The sequence below is a fragment of the Achroia grisella genome, unplaced genomic scaffold, assembly GCF_030625045.1.
Source record: "Achroia grisella isolate CSIRO2021 unplaced genomic scaffold, CSIRO_AGI_Agris_v1 utg856, whole genome shotgun sequence".
Taxonomy (NCBI): domain Eukaryota; kingdom Metazoa; phylum Arthropoda; class Insecta; order Lepidoptera; family Pyralidae; genus Achroia; species Achroia grisella.
This window is the reverse complement of record NW_026713045.1, coordinates 2,211,778-2,228,129: the sequence shown is the minus strand read 5'-3', so window position 1 is coordinate 2,228,129 and position 16,352 is coordinate 2,211,778. Positions and strand designations below refer to the sequence as shown.

General features: G+C 32.6%; 2 protein-coding genes across 3 annotated transcripts in view; both read right to left on the bottom strand.

Moving 5' to 3' along the window:
* Positions 1–199: 199 nt before the first annotated feature.
* LOC131852653 (larval cuticle protein A3A-like) lies at positions 200–2,155 on the bottom strand. The gene is made up of 3 exons (XM_059203354.1): positions 2,138–2,155; positions 1,146–1,229; positions 200–721 (listed from the first exon to the last, which is right to left on the bottom strand). Exons 1-3 carry the CDS (start codon positions 2,153–2,155, stop codon positions 290–292), a joined length of 534 nt encoding a protein of 177 aa, XP_059059337.1. The 3' UTR covers positions 200–289.
* Positions 2,156–13,832: 11,677 nt separating this feature from the next.
* The window catches only part of LOC131852652 (LIM domain transcription factor LMO4), a 177,247-nt gene continuing 174,727 nt past the window's right edge, over positions 13,833–16,352 (bottom strand). For both annotated transcript variants that reach the window (XM_059203352.1, XM_059203351.1), the window contains exon 5: positions 13,833–15,958. The gene's annotated coding sequence lies outside the window, so the exon portion shown is untranslated. The remainder of the gene's footprint in view (positions 15,959–16,352) is intronic.

The following is a 16,352-nucleotide window of genomic DNA, read 5'->3' as shown; positions in this document are numbered from 1 at the left end:
TGTTCGCTAGCATATATAAACTTTCAAATTGTTCTATTGAAGTTCTATGAAATGCGTAGAAATATAGTAGGTATACTTTTATAGTAAAGAATCATATTTATATTTAAAAAAAAATAGTATATTTGTATTCGTACAATATATTTATTTACACAGATTCCCACATCACTTGGCTTACACAGCATTATATACACTATTCGAGTTTTCACTCATGAACTAAAAGTTGCAAACGTGAAAAAAAGAATAGGCTCATATCGTCCATAAGAATCGCAATAACCGTTACAATCACACTTTAGTGCTTCCACGCGCCTAGGCCGAGATCTCCAAGACCTCCTAATCCGAGGCTGCCCCATGCGCCTAGTCCTCCGAGGCCTATAGGACCTGCGGTTAATATTGGGGCCGCGATTGGAGCTGCGATGGGTCCAAGAGGGGCGATTGGTGCAATAGAGGCGATAGGTGCGATGGGAGCGATGGGTGCAACGATTTGTTTAGCGACTGGCGCGAGTATCGGCTGTGGGTGGACGGCCGGTCCTAGCCGCTTGACAACAGCGTTGAATCCGGAAACGGCATCGGCTGCGTAGTCGACGACTCGGATGGTGCCGTCAGGTTCGGCGACTGAGTATGAGCCCTTGACTACATCACCGTCTCGGAGTTCCGTTTGTGCTTTATTGTCTCCTGTTAAAGGATCGTTGACTGCGTAATTAAAGCCGTAACGGGGAATGTTCTGGAACATATTAAATATTACTTTAATATATTAAATACAATCATCACAACTCAACACATAACGTACCATAATACAGTAGAATTACGAAATTATTTTAGAGCTGGTTTTTGATCGACTAATTGATTAAGGTGGAATAGACAAAACAAAGATAATACTGTACTAATAGTATCTAGTAAATACCTACACTATACAGAACTGGTAGAAAATGTATGCATGAGGTAGAAACAAAAAATATTTCATTAATTTCAAACAACACTTTCAATAAGTAATCGATAGTACCTATGTATATACTATTGAAATTGAACACTAATTGTGCTTAGTTTTTTTTGTCGTGTCAATTGACATCAGTGCATAGGTATATAGTCATATTTATTTAAACAACAAAGTCATGAATATAATAAGGTATCTATAGTATGATACTAACCACGGAGCTGACGCCAACGCCGACTTGTAATGGAGATATGGCCAACGGAGGTACCGCGGCCGCCACTCCGAACACGCAGGCAATCTAGAAACAGAAGTTAAACACTGTAACTTAATTAAATTAAGGCACAAATACAATATATATTGTACATAACATATTGTACAACACCAATGGGCGTTCTCTACCAGACAACCATAAGGCAAACTGAGAAATTAGTACGTAAGCGGTGCATCACAGTTAACAAACTAAACTACGGGGTAACTTTTCGTCAAACTGCATAAATATAACATAAATTATTTCTTAAATAAATTCACCATGTCTAATAACATGTGTGTATTTACAAGAACGAATTATATAGTTCTTTGTATGAGCTGTTTAGTAGCATCATACAAGCTCTGCTTAGTTTGATATTGGATGAATTGTAAAACTAGTCGATTATAAAAATATTTTTTTTAGAAACAGAAACACCAAACGAGCTGAAGATCACGTTTGTTGCTTCTGTTTCTAAAAAACTATTTTTCTTTGAAATTGATAATTTTCCCTACGTTTATCACAAAATATACTTATATTGCTGCGCCAGTGGTAGATGACATGTGTTGCCATTACTAAGAATTTTCACAGGGGCAAGTAACAAGTTATAAAAAATATTAAGATTTTCGTTCTTAGGAGTTTTAAAATATTTTACAAAGGAATAGGGGACAAAATATGTACTATATATGACATCAAAATACTTAAGTAGTTTAAACACTTAGTGATCAGGTTTAATCAACTATAGTATAATAAAAAATTATAATACCTAAGCAGAATATATATATAGTTTTAGTAGTAATAGTTTGTGTAGTAATAGTTTTAATTCTATTATCCAGATATTTTTTCTGTATTGTAAATATACATGTGTCTATAAATTACACGTTTAAATTATAATTTAACACAATAATGATGTAATAATTATGATGCTCAGATATATGATTTATTGTAGGAAAAAGACTTACCGCAAAATAAGTGAACATGTTGGTTTGATAAAGTACGATTTACTATGATGTACCTGACCGAACACACGCTTTTATACGCACACTGGTTCATTTGTCAATCCTTATTATCCTTCAGTTTCACGCTTATTGAATATTCGCGTTACATTTCGCTAATGAAACTCGAATATTTTCATAACACGTCCTAAATTGTTGCTTTCAAATAACTATATTCAAATGATACTGCTTTTGGATTCGAAGGTTAATTAAAAACATCGTTGCATTGTTGTCTATTCTAACAGAAGGTGAGAACTAGGTTCGATTCTGTCTGACATCGAATGTTGAATGTTTTGGAAATTTATAAAAAATTTAAATGAAAGTAGTAATAATAATATCTCAGGACAATCACACAGTGTCATCTAGTCTAAAGCTAAGCAGAGCTTGTGTTATGGGTAATAGACAACTGATATCAAACGTAGATATTTTTTTGTAAATATTTGAGATATATAGAAGACACCCAGAATGAATCATCATGAATACAAATGATCGTGCCGTGCGAGAAATCGAACCCTGTATGTCGAAAGTAAGGCTGTGTGCTAAACCACTAGACCACAGAGGCTTCGGCCTCCCGAATTAGAATTCTAAAATCGGAAAATTTGTTTTTAATTCTACGTCAGTTAGAATAGTCCAGTTTAGAATTCTACGACATTTATTTCTAATACACATTTTTGACCGATTTTGCTGCTATAATCTCCATCAAGCTGGCTTCGTATTACCTATATCAAGCAACGCAGGCGACCATAACGAAATACGAAAGTGTGAAAAATATGAAGCATAACAGAAAGAGAATAAAGTCAATGCATTGTTATATGAATTTTAGACGCTTATCTATGCATTTAAATTTTGCTAATGTTATTAAAGCGCATACATATAATTTTTTTATTACTATCATGATTTTTTTATTACTAGTATGTATCAATACTAACATTAAGTATAAAAAGAAGAGCCGGTTTGGTTGGTTGGTGGGTTGAGTAAAGTGAACTCCGTAGCCTCTGCATTAGTGATAGGATTAGGATAGGAAATTCTTTCACTGTTTGAAAAATACATTTCAAAAGCTGCATGCACTGATGTAGACTATAAAAAGCCGTTAGTATCGGTTGTAGGCTGATAAAAGACATAGGTAACTATATGACATTAAGTTTACATAATTACATATGATAATATTTTTTTATGAATGCCGCCTGCGCTGCTTTACGCTGGCGAAGCACCAGTGGAGGATGATAAGTTGAGCTTGAGATCAGGTCAGTTAGCCCATCGTGGTAAATTCACCATGAATTTATAATGATGGTTTCCAGGACTAAAATTGCTAGCAATGCGGTTATTAGTCCACGTTACTAATAATTCCCTTCACCCCAAAATAAACATTAATTTACACAAAGTTCTGAACAGCCTGCGAAACCATGTAGGGCAACTAGGTAGTTCTAATTTGTAATAAAGGCGACTTCGAATAGAGATTTAGTTTAGTTACACGCCTCGAACGGTATCCGGGATTTAAATAAGTGGTATTATGTTGAAGTGACGTGACGAGCTCTCTGTATTTTTACTCTGTCATTACACTAAACTTAATTGATTTTAATGACAAGTTTATTATATTAGTATCGCAATTAAACGATAAACATAATTTATACAGTGTCGCGCAGTTGCAACTAATTCGGCCTCACTCGACCGCCTCATTACCCCTTTTCAGTAGAAACACTCTTTCCACTCAGAGTTACACAAATTCACATTTGCAATCAGAGCCCGGAGAAAAGTTCCTCCTCCGCCCCGCGGCCCCGCGCATACCCGTCCCCTGCCGCCTTTAATTAACAGAAAGTGGTTCATTAGAGCTTATTCATTAAAGCAAGGAGTAATTAGCGAACTCTAATGAATGCTGTAATAATGTAAGAGCGGCCGCGTTGGACTGCGCCCCGACTTCTAGATTAATCTAGAAACTGCGAATAATTTAGTAATGGCGTTAATTTATTATGGAGCTGATTGCTGGAATTAGTGGTGTAGGTGGATGGTGTGGGTATGAAATATGTGACGAAACGATTTACCAGAACATCCAGAGTTAAAGTTTATATCCTAAGCTGATGTTGTAACTCTGAATGATCCGTGCAAAATTTATAAAAATATACTTGCATAATATAACCTTTTACTACTATAATAATACTACAAACGCTCTTTGTACTTTAAATATTTATCAAACAATTCAGACTCGATATCAAAATCTCAATTTTTTTTGTTAATACTGTCTATTTTTATGTAACATACAGCTAATAATGAATAATATCTAATAATTAGTGAGATTGCGAATAGAACCCGGTTGCTTGCAAGCGAGGCAACGTTGTGTAGCCGTTATATCTACGTCAGAGGACGTCATTATATCTAATTATCACAAAGACAAGTATACGCTGATTAATTTATGTTACACTCATTAAAAACATCTAATGTCGCCGCAGGGCACGAATGTAAATAGATTATATTGAATTAATTACGATGTACGTAATTGGCAATTAAACATTCCGTACTCGGATATTATTTACAATAATGTACATTTACGACTAAAGCAGTAATAAAAATATATACGGCCTCGGTGGTCTAGCGGTTTAGCACTCCGCTTTACGTTCATTGATCGCGGGTTCGATTCCTCGCACGGTACAACATTTGTATTCATGAGTATGATTGTTTGTATCGGTCTGGGTGTTTTCTATGTATGATATGTATGTATTTAAGATTACAATTATTTATGTTATCTGTGCTATTATTATACCGACACGATTTTTATTCCTATATTCTGATGGAGTAATCAGAGGCTTAGCAACTGTCAATGTTGTGGTGATCGCAACACTTGAGATGCTAACTCACATTTTGTTGGGTATCTACATATATTTAAATCCAACGTGACATGGAGTGAGCCTACTAAATCAATAATCTAAATAGATATTTAATTTTTTTTATCGCATTTAATGACATAAATTGGATTTGGATTAAATGCGATCAAAAAAAGTGATGGCTGCATCACTCTACAGTTTAAAATATTTATTATAGGTCATAATTCGTCGCCAATAATGGTAGATACGATATAGTCAATTCTGAATATATTTTTCGGGTTTTAATAGATAAAAAATCGGATAATGATACTAAGAAATAGTTTTTATTTTTAACGGCATTGATCTTACTCCCGCTTAATAAAAAATCTAGCAAATGTTGATAATGGGTAGGTATGATTGACGTCCCGACAGTGCTTTCATCAGGTCACAGAGGACAAAAATTGGCATCTCGATTAAATCTTATTAGTTAGCATCATAGCGTTGACACGATAGTTTTGGTAAACAGACTGTGCTATGTGATTCATTGCCATGTCAGCGTGACGCATTTGAAGCATTACATGTATACATATACGTATCTATAATAATAACTCAGGATAACTCTCAGAGCGCCATACAATTTAAAGTTAAGTATAGCTTGTGTTATGGACACTAGACATACATATGATATCAATAATATATATTTTTTTGTAATTACATACATAATATACATAGAAAACACCTAGATCAATACTCATGACTACAAATGTTTGCATCGTGCGTAGAATGGAACCCCCGACATGTAAAATATTTTAGCAGTATATTTATCAATTTAATTATGTTATTAGATATTTTTTTGCAATAGGATATAACTGTTTTGTCTAATTAGGCGCGTACCTAATTATTTAAAGGAAAACCTTTGTGGATATTATTATGATTACCGTATATTTAAGTAACCAAAGTTAAACGATTTAACTGTAAAATGTAATGAAGTTGAAAATGATTTCCATATCGTGTTACAGAACTTATTTGCGAATCCACCTACATGTCTTCGAATATTTGTCAATTTATGTATGATCTACATAAAGAAAATACACTCCGTCGTCATACGAGGATCTTATTAGTATTCCTCAAAATAGGAGGTCGGTAGGTTGGTAGTAACAATTTTCTTATGATGTTTGTTCCGCTGGCGGCATGTTAGCAATGGCTCGCCGGACAACACGCATAATGATGTATGCTAACATTATTAAAGTGTAGATATATCATAACAAGTAGCTACTGAAAGAATACAATGTACAGAGAAGCAAAGAGGTTTTTACTTTTGCCAATATTTTTAAATCTCTTGAAAGTTTTATATTTAAATTTATAATAAATTAGTATAAATAGCTTCATCATCATCGTCATCTTAGTGCTCGGGAGTGGCAACGCATGATTAGTACTACGGGTGTCACATGATGTCTATTTTTTTGTACCATGTGTACTGGCGACGGTTACCGTTTACTATAAGGGGGCAGTCAGCTTGTTTATCATTAAAATTACATGAAAAATTGCACTTACTCGTTTTTAAAATAAAGTGAATAACTAATAAAAATATTTACATAAAAACATGTATGGGATGGAAAAAAGAATTTGACGTTTTTGGTTTTTATTTTATCATAGTTTAGGAAGATGTCTACATACATCTACTACTACAGATGATACCTCTTTATTTCCTGTACTTGTAGTTTTTAAAATAGATTTTCCTTATTTTAATATGTGTCACGTTTAAAAATTCGGCACTCAACAAGTCTTCTGTTTTTTTTTTTCTGATGGTAATGGAGTCACAAAAATTAACCTGTATACTATAAATGACGCTCTACGTGAAACATACTACATACATAATTCAAACTTTTCTTATTTGTAGAGGTAAGGATTGACCATACGTATCTTCTTTTTTTATTATCGAATCTCTTTATTCTATCCATTTATTTTATAATAAATGGGAGAGTAAAAATACCTCATTATTTTATACCATGGTAAAATCTTAGAAGAGTCCTTTTATAATTTAGATAATACACGAAATTTGGTATATTATACTTGTATTGTAATGTTTATTGTTAACCTTATATTGGCGATTGTACAGTAGACAAGACAGGATCAGAGTGACCCTTAGCGAGTTACATTTACCTAACTACCCGCCGGTTGGCTTCAGCTCCTTAGACATTCACATGTTTAAATAATTTTAATGGTGGATAATGTCACATAAATAATATCGTAACATATAATAATGATGTTAAAAATAAAATCAGAACAAAACCTATAAGTATGCAAAGACAAAATCAAATACAATACCTACTTGATTAAAGCTCGTCTTTTGAAGTTGTGCTTCCGAATTATTTTCAATAACAAACAATCCTTATGACAATGCTTCATACGCGAAAATTGTTCTTAGGAAGTTAAGTGAATTAGTCAATCGTGTCTCTTGGTAACCACTTATATATTCTATTTTATAATAAAATCTATTTGTTGTTAATTGTGTTTTTTAAATATTAAAGTTATTTTTAGCATTCATCTATTTTTATGCTTGTATTATGGGAACTAGGGTTTTAGACATGTAGTCAATCAACGTATCAGTAGTAGTGCACGGTTCTATCGCATGCACAAGATAGAACGAATGAATGAGTCAGTAACGTTTATTACTTTTTTACGTCATGAAAACAGATTTGAGTGCACTATATCGTTATCCATATTTTTTGGATCTTATAAAAATGTATTTTTGGGTACATGGTGTATCTCTGACTTGCCTAATTGCCAACCAGCTTATTTTGCAAGAATTGTTTCGGTTGAATAGTGAGATAAAGCAGTGAAATTATGAGTGACAGAGTATGTAACATTTACGATGTTCTTGCGGAATTTCAACGCACGAGAGGTAGGTTCATGAAGTTCTATTATGACATGATGTCCGTGGTGCATGTACCTATATATATAGGTGACAATTACCTCTTACCATCATTACCATTATATCGTCCTTCAGCTTGTTTGCCATTCCAATTATATAAAAAAAACCTCATTCAAAATGCCGTATACACGAGATAAGAGGTTTGTGCAGCCACTAACGGACCTTAATTAATAATAATAATACCTCTGGACAATTCTTACAACGTATTTCGTCCTAAGTCATGCAGAGATTATATAAATACTTGGATATATATATTTTCTAAGTACATAATATACATAGAAAACACCCAGACCGATACAAACAATCACACTCATAAGTACAAATGTTTGTACCGTGTGAGGAATTGAACCCGCTACCGTCGGAAGTAAAGCGGAGTGCTAAACCGCTAAACTACCGTCAATTATGTAAAGATTTTAGGTATTATCAATTGTTACAGATTGAAATCGATTTTCTATGAATTTTTTGAGAGTTTCAGATATTATTTGAGTCATATGGTTTGCAATTGCAAGTGTAAAATGGTCCGTGTAAAATTGTAGATTATCAAATGAGAATTATAAACAGCGTTATATAATTACTTAATTAAGCACTAGGTGCAGCTGGCCAATTAACACAAGGCTATTTATTCCTAAATTAAACAGAGCTTGTGTTATATAATACAATAGTATAATAATATAATATAATAGTATAATATAATAATAAAATATTAGTAAATACATATAAAACAGCAAGACAAATAATCATAATCATGAATACAAATGTTTGCATCATGCGAGGAATCAAACCCACGACATCAGAATTAAGGCGGTGTGCTAAACCGCTAGACCACTAAGGCCGAGTTACAGACTGTTCTTGTACTATTCAGTTGTAGTGCACGCGACTATCATGGTGCTAGCGTTTTTCACTATTTTCATCATTTTATGCTAAATCTCGTCCTACATATTTGATGGTCCGTCCGTCAGACAGGATGGACACGGAGTAATTGGACTGGCCGCCGGACAAATTCTAACAAAACCCATTCCGTACTCGGCAACCGATGTGATTTAATAAGCACCATTGAAAGTGAGACAAATAGTTTAAGTTCATATTTTAGTCAATTTATATGTATGAAGTAATACCTGACATTAATAGTATTGTACCTAGATATAAAACGTTCTAAATCTAATACTACTACTACTATATTTAAAGAAAAGCCCAGTGCATAATCGTGGCAAATATTTGTATGAAATAATCGTAATTTAGTCTAGATAAAGAGAGTTATTAAAATTCGTACAAAAATTCTTGAAATGTTTCCACTTTAAAAAATAACGTCGAATCCACCTTCATTTTGCAATAGGTTTAAAAAATGGGTCTTTAATAAATTAAACGAAATAGATAAATATTTATCAGTTTATAGAAAGTTATACCATCGTACCTAGTAATTTGACTACCATATCTCACCCTTCGAAACAAGCGAAGCTTCCCAAGCGAAACACAGTCTACAGAGCAAGCTGGTTGTATAGACGAATATCAGTGATGACGATTTTGTACAAAATCAACCGCTGGTCAAAGAGAAATAATTTTTGTTTTTTTAGCAGTATATATTGTTGAATAAAACCACTAAAGTACCTATTTTTACACGAAAGAGTTCATTTTCCATTTTGTCATGTCGACCATAAAAAGCTTCAACAATACTGTTTACATAAGCGTTTAATTTGCAATGTTAAACAGCGTCGACCAGATGTCTTCTTGCTTTTTAATCAAGCAAAATGTTCATTAATGTATTTTTTATGGAACAATACGTCCAAGTGCGGACATTTGACCATAAATTAAAATAAAATTAATAAATATCGTGTTGTTTTACAGAAAGTATTCTGTTCAACGATATTGAAATTAAGTCGATTTGTAAAATTTTACAGAGACTGAATTCTCTTCCGATCGTTCGTTCATAATTTTATTCTTGAATATTTATTGTGGATGTTTATGTAATAGATCGAATACAATTCAATATAAGATTGACAAAGAGAGTACTAATGAATTAACATTTAAGCCGTTATGTGTAATATTGTATTGGCTCTGCATCTCATCCGAAGACTCAAATTTCTTTTGTAACCTTAATTCGTGATATTATTTTTTTTAGTTATACAATATAAAAGGCAAAGAATCCTCCTTGCTTATTTAATTAGGTATTAATTTTTTGCAACTAACTAAGGGTCTATTTACTTTATGGAAATATTCCTACGTACATTTTTATTATTATTATGTATACTAATATTTATTAATTATTCGATTTTTAAAGAGCCAAATATAGAATATGTAATCACGGCCCACTTAAATTAGATTATATGACATATCCCACAAAATCACATGGCTACCCATTTTTTTAGCTTCAATATCCTTACTGTTTGTTTGTGATAGGTACCTGCGAATCCCACGTGGTTTGCTACGTCACTAAGTCGTTATTCCTCTATGTCAGAAATTGCTGACAATTAGACCGAAACGCAGCATAACAGGAATTGCAAGACGGTGGAATTAATTCAAGCGAGTAATCAAAACTCTATTAAGTACCTGTTCTATTTCATTATTAAAAAGTTGCAAATGCATTATTTGATCATTCGACGGATACTTGTATCCTTTTTAAACAATCCGATTGTTTAAAAATCGTTACTTTTTGTTTATGAAATTGAATGATGGCATACCTAATGGTGACACTGGAATAGCATTATGGATGTTACGTTACCATGTGACTCCCGTGATATCACTTATACATTGTCACACCAGATGATTAAAATAACATGCCTCTTGTCCCGTAATTTCACTACCTAATCTACGACCGAAATACAAGCTGTATTTCGGTACAAAGCAAGCAAGCTTATTTCTCAGCTTTTTTGCGGCTCACCTTTATGAGAGACTGACTATATTAGTCTGTCACCTATTTCAGACATAAAGACACAATACACTCATGCAGGCGAGTTTCTACAGTATACTTCTTGTAAAGTGTTACCAAAGGTAAAGGCATTTACTACTAAATATAAAAATATAAAAGTGTTTCTGACTCTTACTGATGTACGGCTAAATTGTTATTAAATTTTACTTGCAAGCATTTGGCTTAGGTTACTGTTACTTTAGCGCACAACAAGTACTAGAATAAATAATGTAATAACATCACAATACACAAATGTAAGAGAATGAAAACAAGTTTTATACTTGTTACGACAATAATTAATTGAACGTAATGACATGAATTTATATTTTGTTGAATGCAGTTACGTATATTAATAAAAATCGTAGATGTAGTCCACATTTATATAAGTCTAATAATAATAATAATCTACATGTAATTGTAACAGTTAGAATAAATCATATTATCCATTGTAACTAGAGTAGGCCATGACATCTTAGATCACCAGTATGGTAAAACATGATGGGTACCACTGGCATCACATCGCACACCTGGTATATTATTATTAACTAAGGATATAATTTTATAGTGTATTTTCTAAAGTTTCTACTTTATGAGTTAATCCATTATTCATTATGTATATCACATGGTATTCATGGTACTGTTATGTACGTATTTATATAAGCGTCAGTTGCCACTTACTATCCCTATAAATGATGTATTTAACACTAAAAGAAAATTCAAAATCAGATTAATAGTAACAGAGATTACGCCGAAGCTTCAAACTTATAAACTTTACCTCTTTATAAGTATAGATATTCATATACTTAGGTGGAATGATAAAAATACTATAAGAATTACTGAACGCTTTTAGTTTTGATCGTGACGGTTGATTATTTATAATCACAGTAAGGAAATAATGCGATCGATTAGATAAACTTTAGATTTATCAGTTGACAAATCTTTCTGATCACTAATATTTATTCAGGCAGAAATTCTATTTAATAAAATTAGAGACCGATATCGAAATGAGACCTTTGATATAATTTCGTTTAGTTTCGACTACTACATATTAAATAATGTTTATCTGATTGTGACTACTTGAAGCTTGTTTATGCGCGCACATCAATCTGGTCTGGTAACTGTAGAATTGTTAAGTAACTTGTCTATAGGTGTCATATAAAATGTCAACATGACAGATTTCCCGCGTCCACTAATGTTTGATAATAACAATACTACTAGGATGTGTATGATTGGAATAAAGTTATAATTAAATATAGATAGTATTTAATTACGTAAATCTGCAAGTAAGAGAAGTAAGCATCCAAAGTCAGACAGTAATAATCCAAAGTCGCTAATGGAGGATGTTTAGATTATATATATTTAAGTTTGTTATTGTCAATTTTTATTTTACTTTGTTAGTTGTAGTTTAAAACTTAATATGCTATCGTCGTCGTCGATCTCACATTGTATTTTACTGATAAAGGCTATAACAGAATAGCAGAGAGGGTGGCCTCACTGCCCTCACTGAGTTATAGACCGTTTTGTCTCATTAATTAGTTTTTAAATTATATTATTCTATGGGCAATAGTTGTATTGTGTAAAAAGTTTCTGTTTCGGGCAGTTAGTAATATATAAATCATGTCAATAATTTTCATTTTACTGAATTAATAGAATATAAATTGATATTTATTATATTCTTAATTTGAATTAGAAAATACTGAGGGCACGCCTGATGGTACGCGATAACCATCTACCTGAAAGAGACTTTGAATATCACGTTATTATGTGACATCCGTGATACAAGTGGTATTTCGTGTTGCTATTCTAGAGAACTAAGTTTCTTATTCTGTAATTACAGGATCATAATCATTAAGGTAACACCGAAACTAGTACTAACTTTATATAGCTTTCTACAGTATAATTCTGGCAAAAAAAAAATGATTTAGATTGAGATGACTTTCTTAGTATTACAATGCGACCTATATAGTATATATAATCGTCGAATAACTAAGGGAAATATGTAAATTATATCTACAGTTTGAATAAAAAGACCATTCTTCGTACCTTTTACTACTAAATCAATCTTGCGTATCATGCAAAAAAAAATCTACCTAATATAATAATTTTATACCCTAGTGGTTTCTACGGAAATGAACCACGAAAAAAGATAGAACTGAAAAAAAAAAAATTATTTCATACAGTTTGTATGAACTTTTAAAAAAATATTTTCAATTTTCCTATTTGTTTCATGGTGAACTAGGTTCAGTCTTGTTAGTATTCTATATACTGCACTTCAATCTCGGATCTGGGCATAGCCTTTATGAAGACAGATTTTTATATTTATAGAGGTAGACTTTGAACATAGTCCTCTGCGTAACTCTCTCACTTATTTCAACCGCCAAAGTAGCTTGGTTTAAAAGTAAGATGTTTAGGTACTTTAGGTAGAAGAGTAACAAAGCAGTGAATTTACAGGGTATGTCATGTTACTTATTATCACATGTTAGTCTTCCGGGCCATTAAATACCACCACGAGATTAGCTCCATAAAGAATGGCATTCTTCATTTATTATAAAGCAAGGGTTACAAGTAAAACAATGTACTTAATTTACAAAATTTTATTTTTCCTCCTGTCGCCGGCTCTCTTACACTAGTTATTATGTTTTTCTTTGTGTACTGGTAATGGTAACACAGCAACTGTCGTTTCTCTTAACAACTTGCACGGGCTTAGGTTTTATTTAATGTTATTATTTTCAACGTGAAATTCCACCTAATTAATTGTTGTTTGTATTACTTGGTTTACGAACCAATTGTGACCATAAGCCCGTGCAATTTTGTAAATTACACATATAGTTAGATGGCAAGAGTCACTAAACGCTAACATTATGTTCATGTCGATGTGTTCTTCATCCACTCACGTTATAATTACATTCAACGGTGTGTATAATTATTTACGTTTATGACAATATTGTTTATGATTTGTGCATGACCCAAAATATGGTTTATTAACGAAACCGAATTTGGCATCAGTGTGAGTTTTGACCGAAAGGGAAACTTTCTTCTGAGGTAGATCTTTTGTATAATTTTTTGGTTAACTTAAATATATTCTAAATGCGTAATTTAATTTAAAATGAAAATAAATGTAGTTTGTAATATATTATCTGGTGAACATATTTATTTAATGGTTAGTTTATGATTATGAAAAATAAACAAGAAATGAATCAGGCTCCCTTACAACGGGTTTAGGCGGTTTAGAACGATCAACTTCATAGTGAAATATCTCTGTATTCATTTATTATTTAATTATCATGTAAGAGCATGTTTGTAACACATCGACAATCAATAAACAAATAATTTATATCTCAGGAGGTATAGTAACGGAATATATGTATTTAATACTTTACGATTTATATAATGTAAATAGAATTTATATACAAAAAGGAATGTTAGCGTTTGAGATTACTTATATTATTGTATACATTTTTAAATTGATTTTAACAATTTTAAAAGATGGTAAAGTATAGTTCAATATGTACAGAGACCATTGAGTTAAGTACTTGTTATTTTTTATGGGAAGTTGGCATCAAAATTATTGCTACGAAGTTTTGCATCCAAATTTTAGGTACAAGATGTGTCTACTTAGATCTAAATGTTTACACTAATATGTACATTTAAAACGAATAATAATAACGGGCTATTAAAACTAATAACAGCTCGTTTTTTATACACGAAATAACAAATTTATTCGAGAAAAATATTTACATAGCAATATTGCAAATCACAGAGATGAGTGCGCAAGAAACACAGCTGATGTTTTAAACAAGGTTTTTAATTAATTATTTATATAATGGTACACTCACTGGCAAGAAGCAATATATCTATATCCGCATGTAAATATACAGATATGTAAAATTGGTATCTGCATTGTTCTTATAATTAATAGAATTCGAAGGCGTATTCTGTGTTGAAGATACAACAAAAAAGTGTAAAATATATTTTGACAGTTGAGGTCCAGCGCAACAAATAAATTATTTTATTAATTAATTATTAACATATATTAGAGAATCGGACAAGAGTCACTAGCATTTGTTCTTGTTTAATCAGTAAGTTATATATAGAGTACTTGTTTGTGAAGTACCGGACATGGTTATCGCAGAGAAATAGATTATGAGCACCATCCCTTGGGTTGATATCACAAAGAGTGAGGTTATATTAACTAGATATGTACCCTATATCGAATCTAAAATGTTAAATCGAATGCTTGTGCTCAGAACTTGCCTTAAGAAAGGAAAAATAAATTATATTCTAATAACATCATAAATTAAGAATTCAGGCAACATTTGCACGTAGAATATATTATGAACAGGCATTGTTTTTGAGGTAAAACTGAATAACAATTTATTATTGTTGAAAATATCCCAAAAGATACATCTCTGCATGCATACGCTGCCCATAATTATGAATTTATGTGTAACAAATAGTCCCACCATTTTAAATTTATTAAATAGGCAAGATGCTAATATTCAGTAACACGAAAATATGTTGATTTTATAGAAGTTTTCTGGCAACTCATTTCACAATTACGTAGCGTTGCTACTATAATCTCATTTTGTTTTCGATATGCCTTCGTCACTTTCCCACACGTATCTACATCTTATTATCACTTTTGTTATATCAACAACATTTTTACAGTCCAACCTTTTAAGTATCAGTTAATTGGATATAGCGAGTAAAGTTTTTTACATAAATTGCCATTTTCACAACCGAAATTAAATATGTAGTAGGTACTAAAGTATATAACTTAACAGTTCAACGACTCCAGAAAAATTATTACTGACCTATTTTTATTATGAATTAGTAGTAATAATTTTGCTACAGCTTAGTTCAACAGTCTGGGGCGCAACACTTCACTCTGCCTCTGCGTCACTACCGGGAGACGGATGTCGAGGCTTCAGAGATGTGGCGGTCGATAGGTCCAGCGCTGGTTCGTGCGATAACCCACTTGCACATGGCTGGTGAAAGCTCTGAACACCCATTTGAGTTCGCATATAGTACTGCGACATTGAAGGCCCGTCAAGCGGAGAAGACGAGCAGCCAGCCATCGTTGGAGGGGTCCAGCAAGCAGCACTCGAAGGTTCAGGTTTCATTCCTGTCGCACTGAGGTACGAGCACGCCATCATCTGCAAATAAATACTGCATGTTAAACGAGCAAAAAATACAAATTATCTTCACAATTACGTAGATTGTTCATGAATGTTATCTCCAAAGTAGATTGGAGTAAAAACAGAGCTTACATAAATAATGAAATATGTAGTATTATGAGATGAGAGGCTAAAGAATTCGCGGGTGGTGCGGAGGGAGGCTGTTTCTCTAATCACGCTAATGGCCAATGCGCAGCTTCCCCTCCCTGTGTGGTCTTGCCTTGGCCCGTTCCAAGGAGGCTTTCACACTAATCTAAGAGCGCGCAGGAGCACGGCAGGCAGTTTTGTATAAATCGTATCACACGTCCGCTATTCTGACACTTTCTATATAATCTATTTCCGTTCCATAAACAACTTCCAGTTTTAGTTTAGA

Excerpts from the sequence above, each read along its gene's own strand:
- LOC131852653 (XM_059203354.1), bottom strand. Across the intron at positions 722-1,145 it reads GCGTTGGCGTCAGCTCCGTG|AACATTCCCCGTTACGGCTT; the intron begins GTTAGTATCATA and ends AATATGTTCCAG.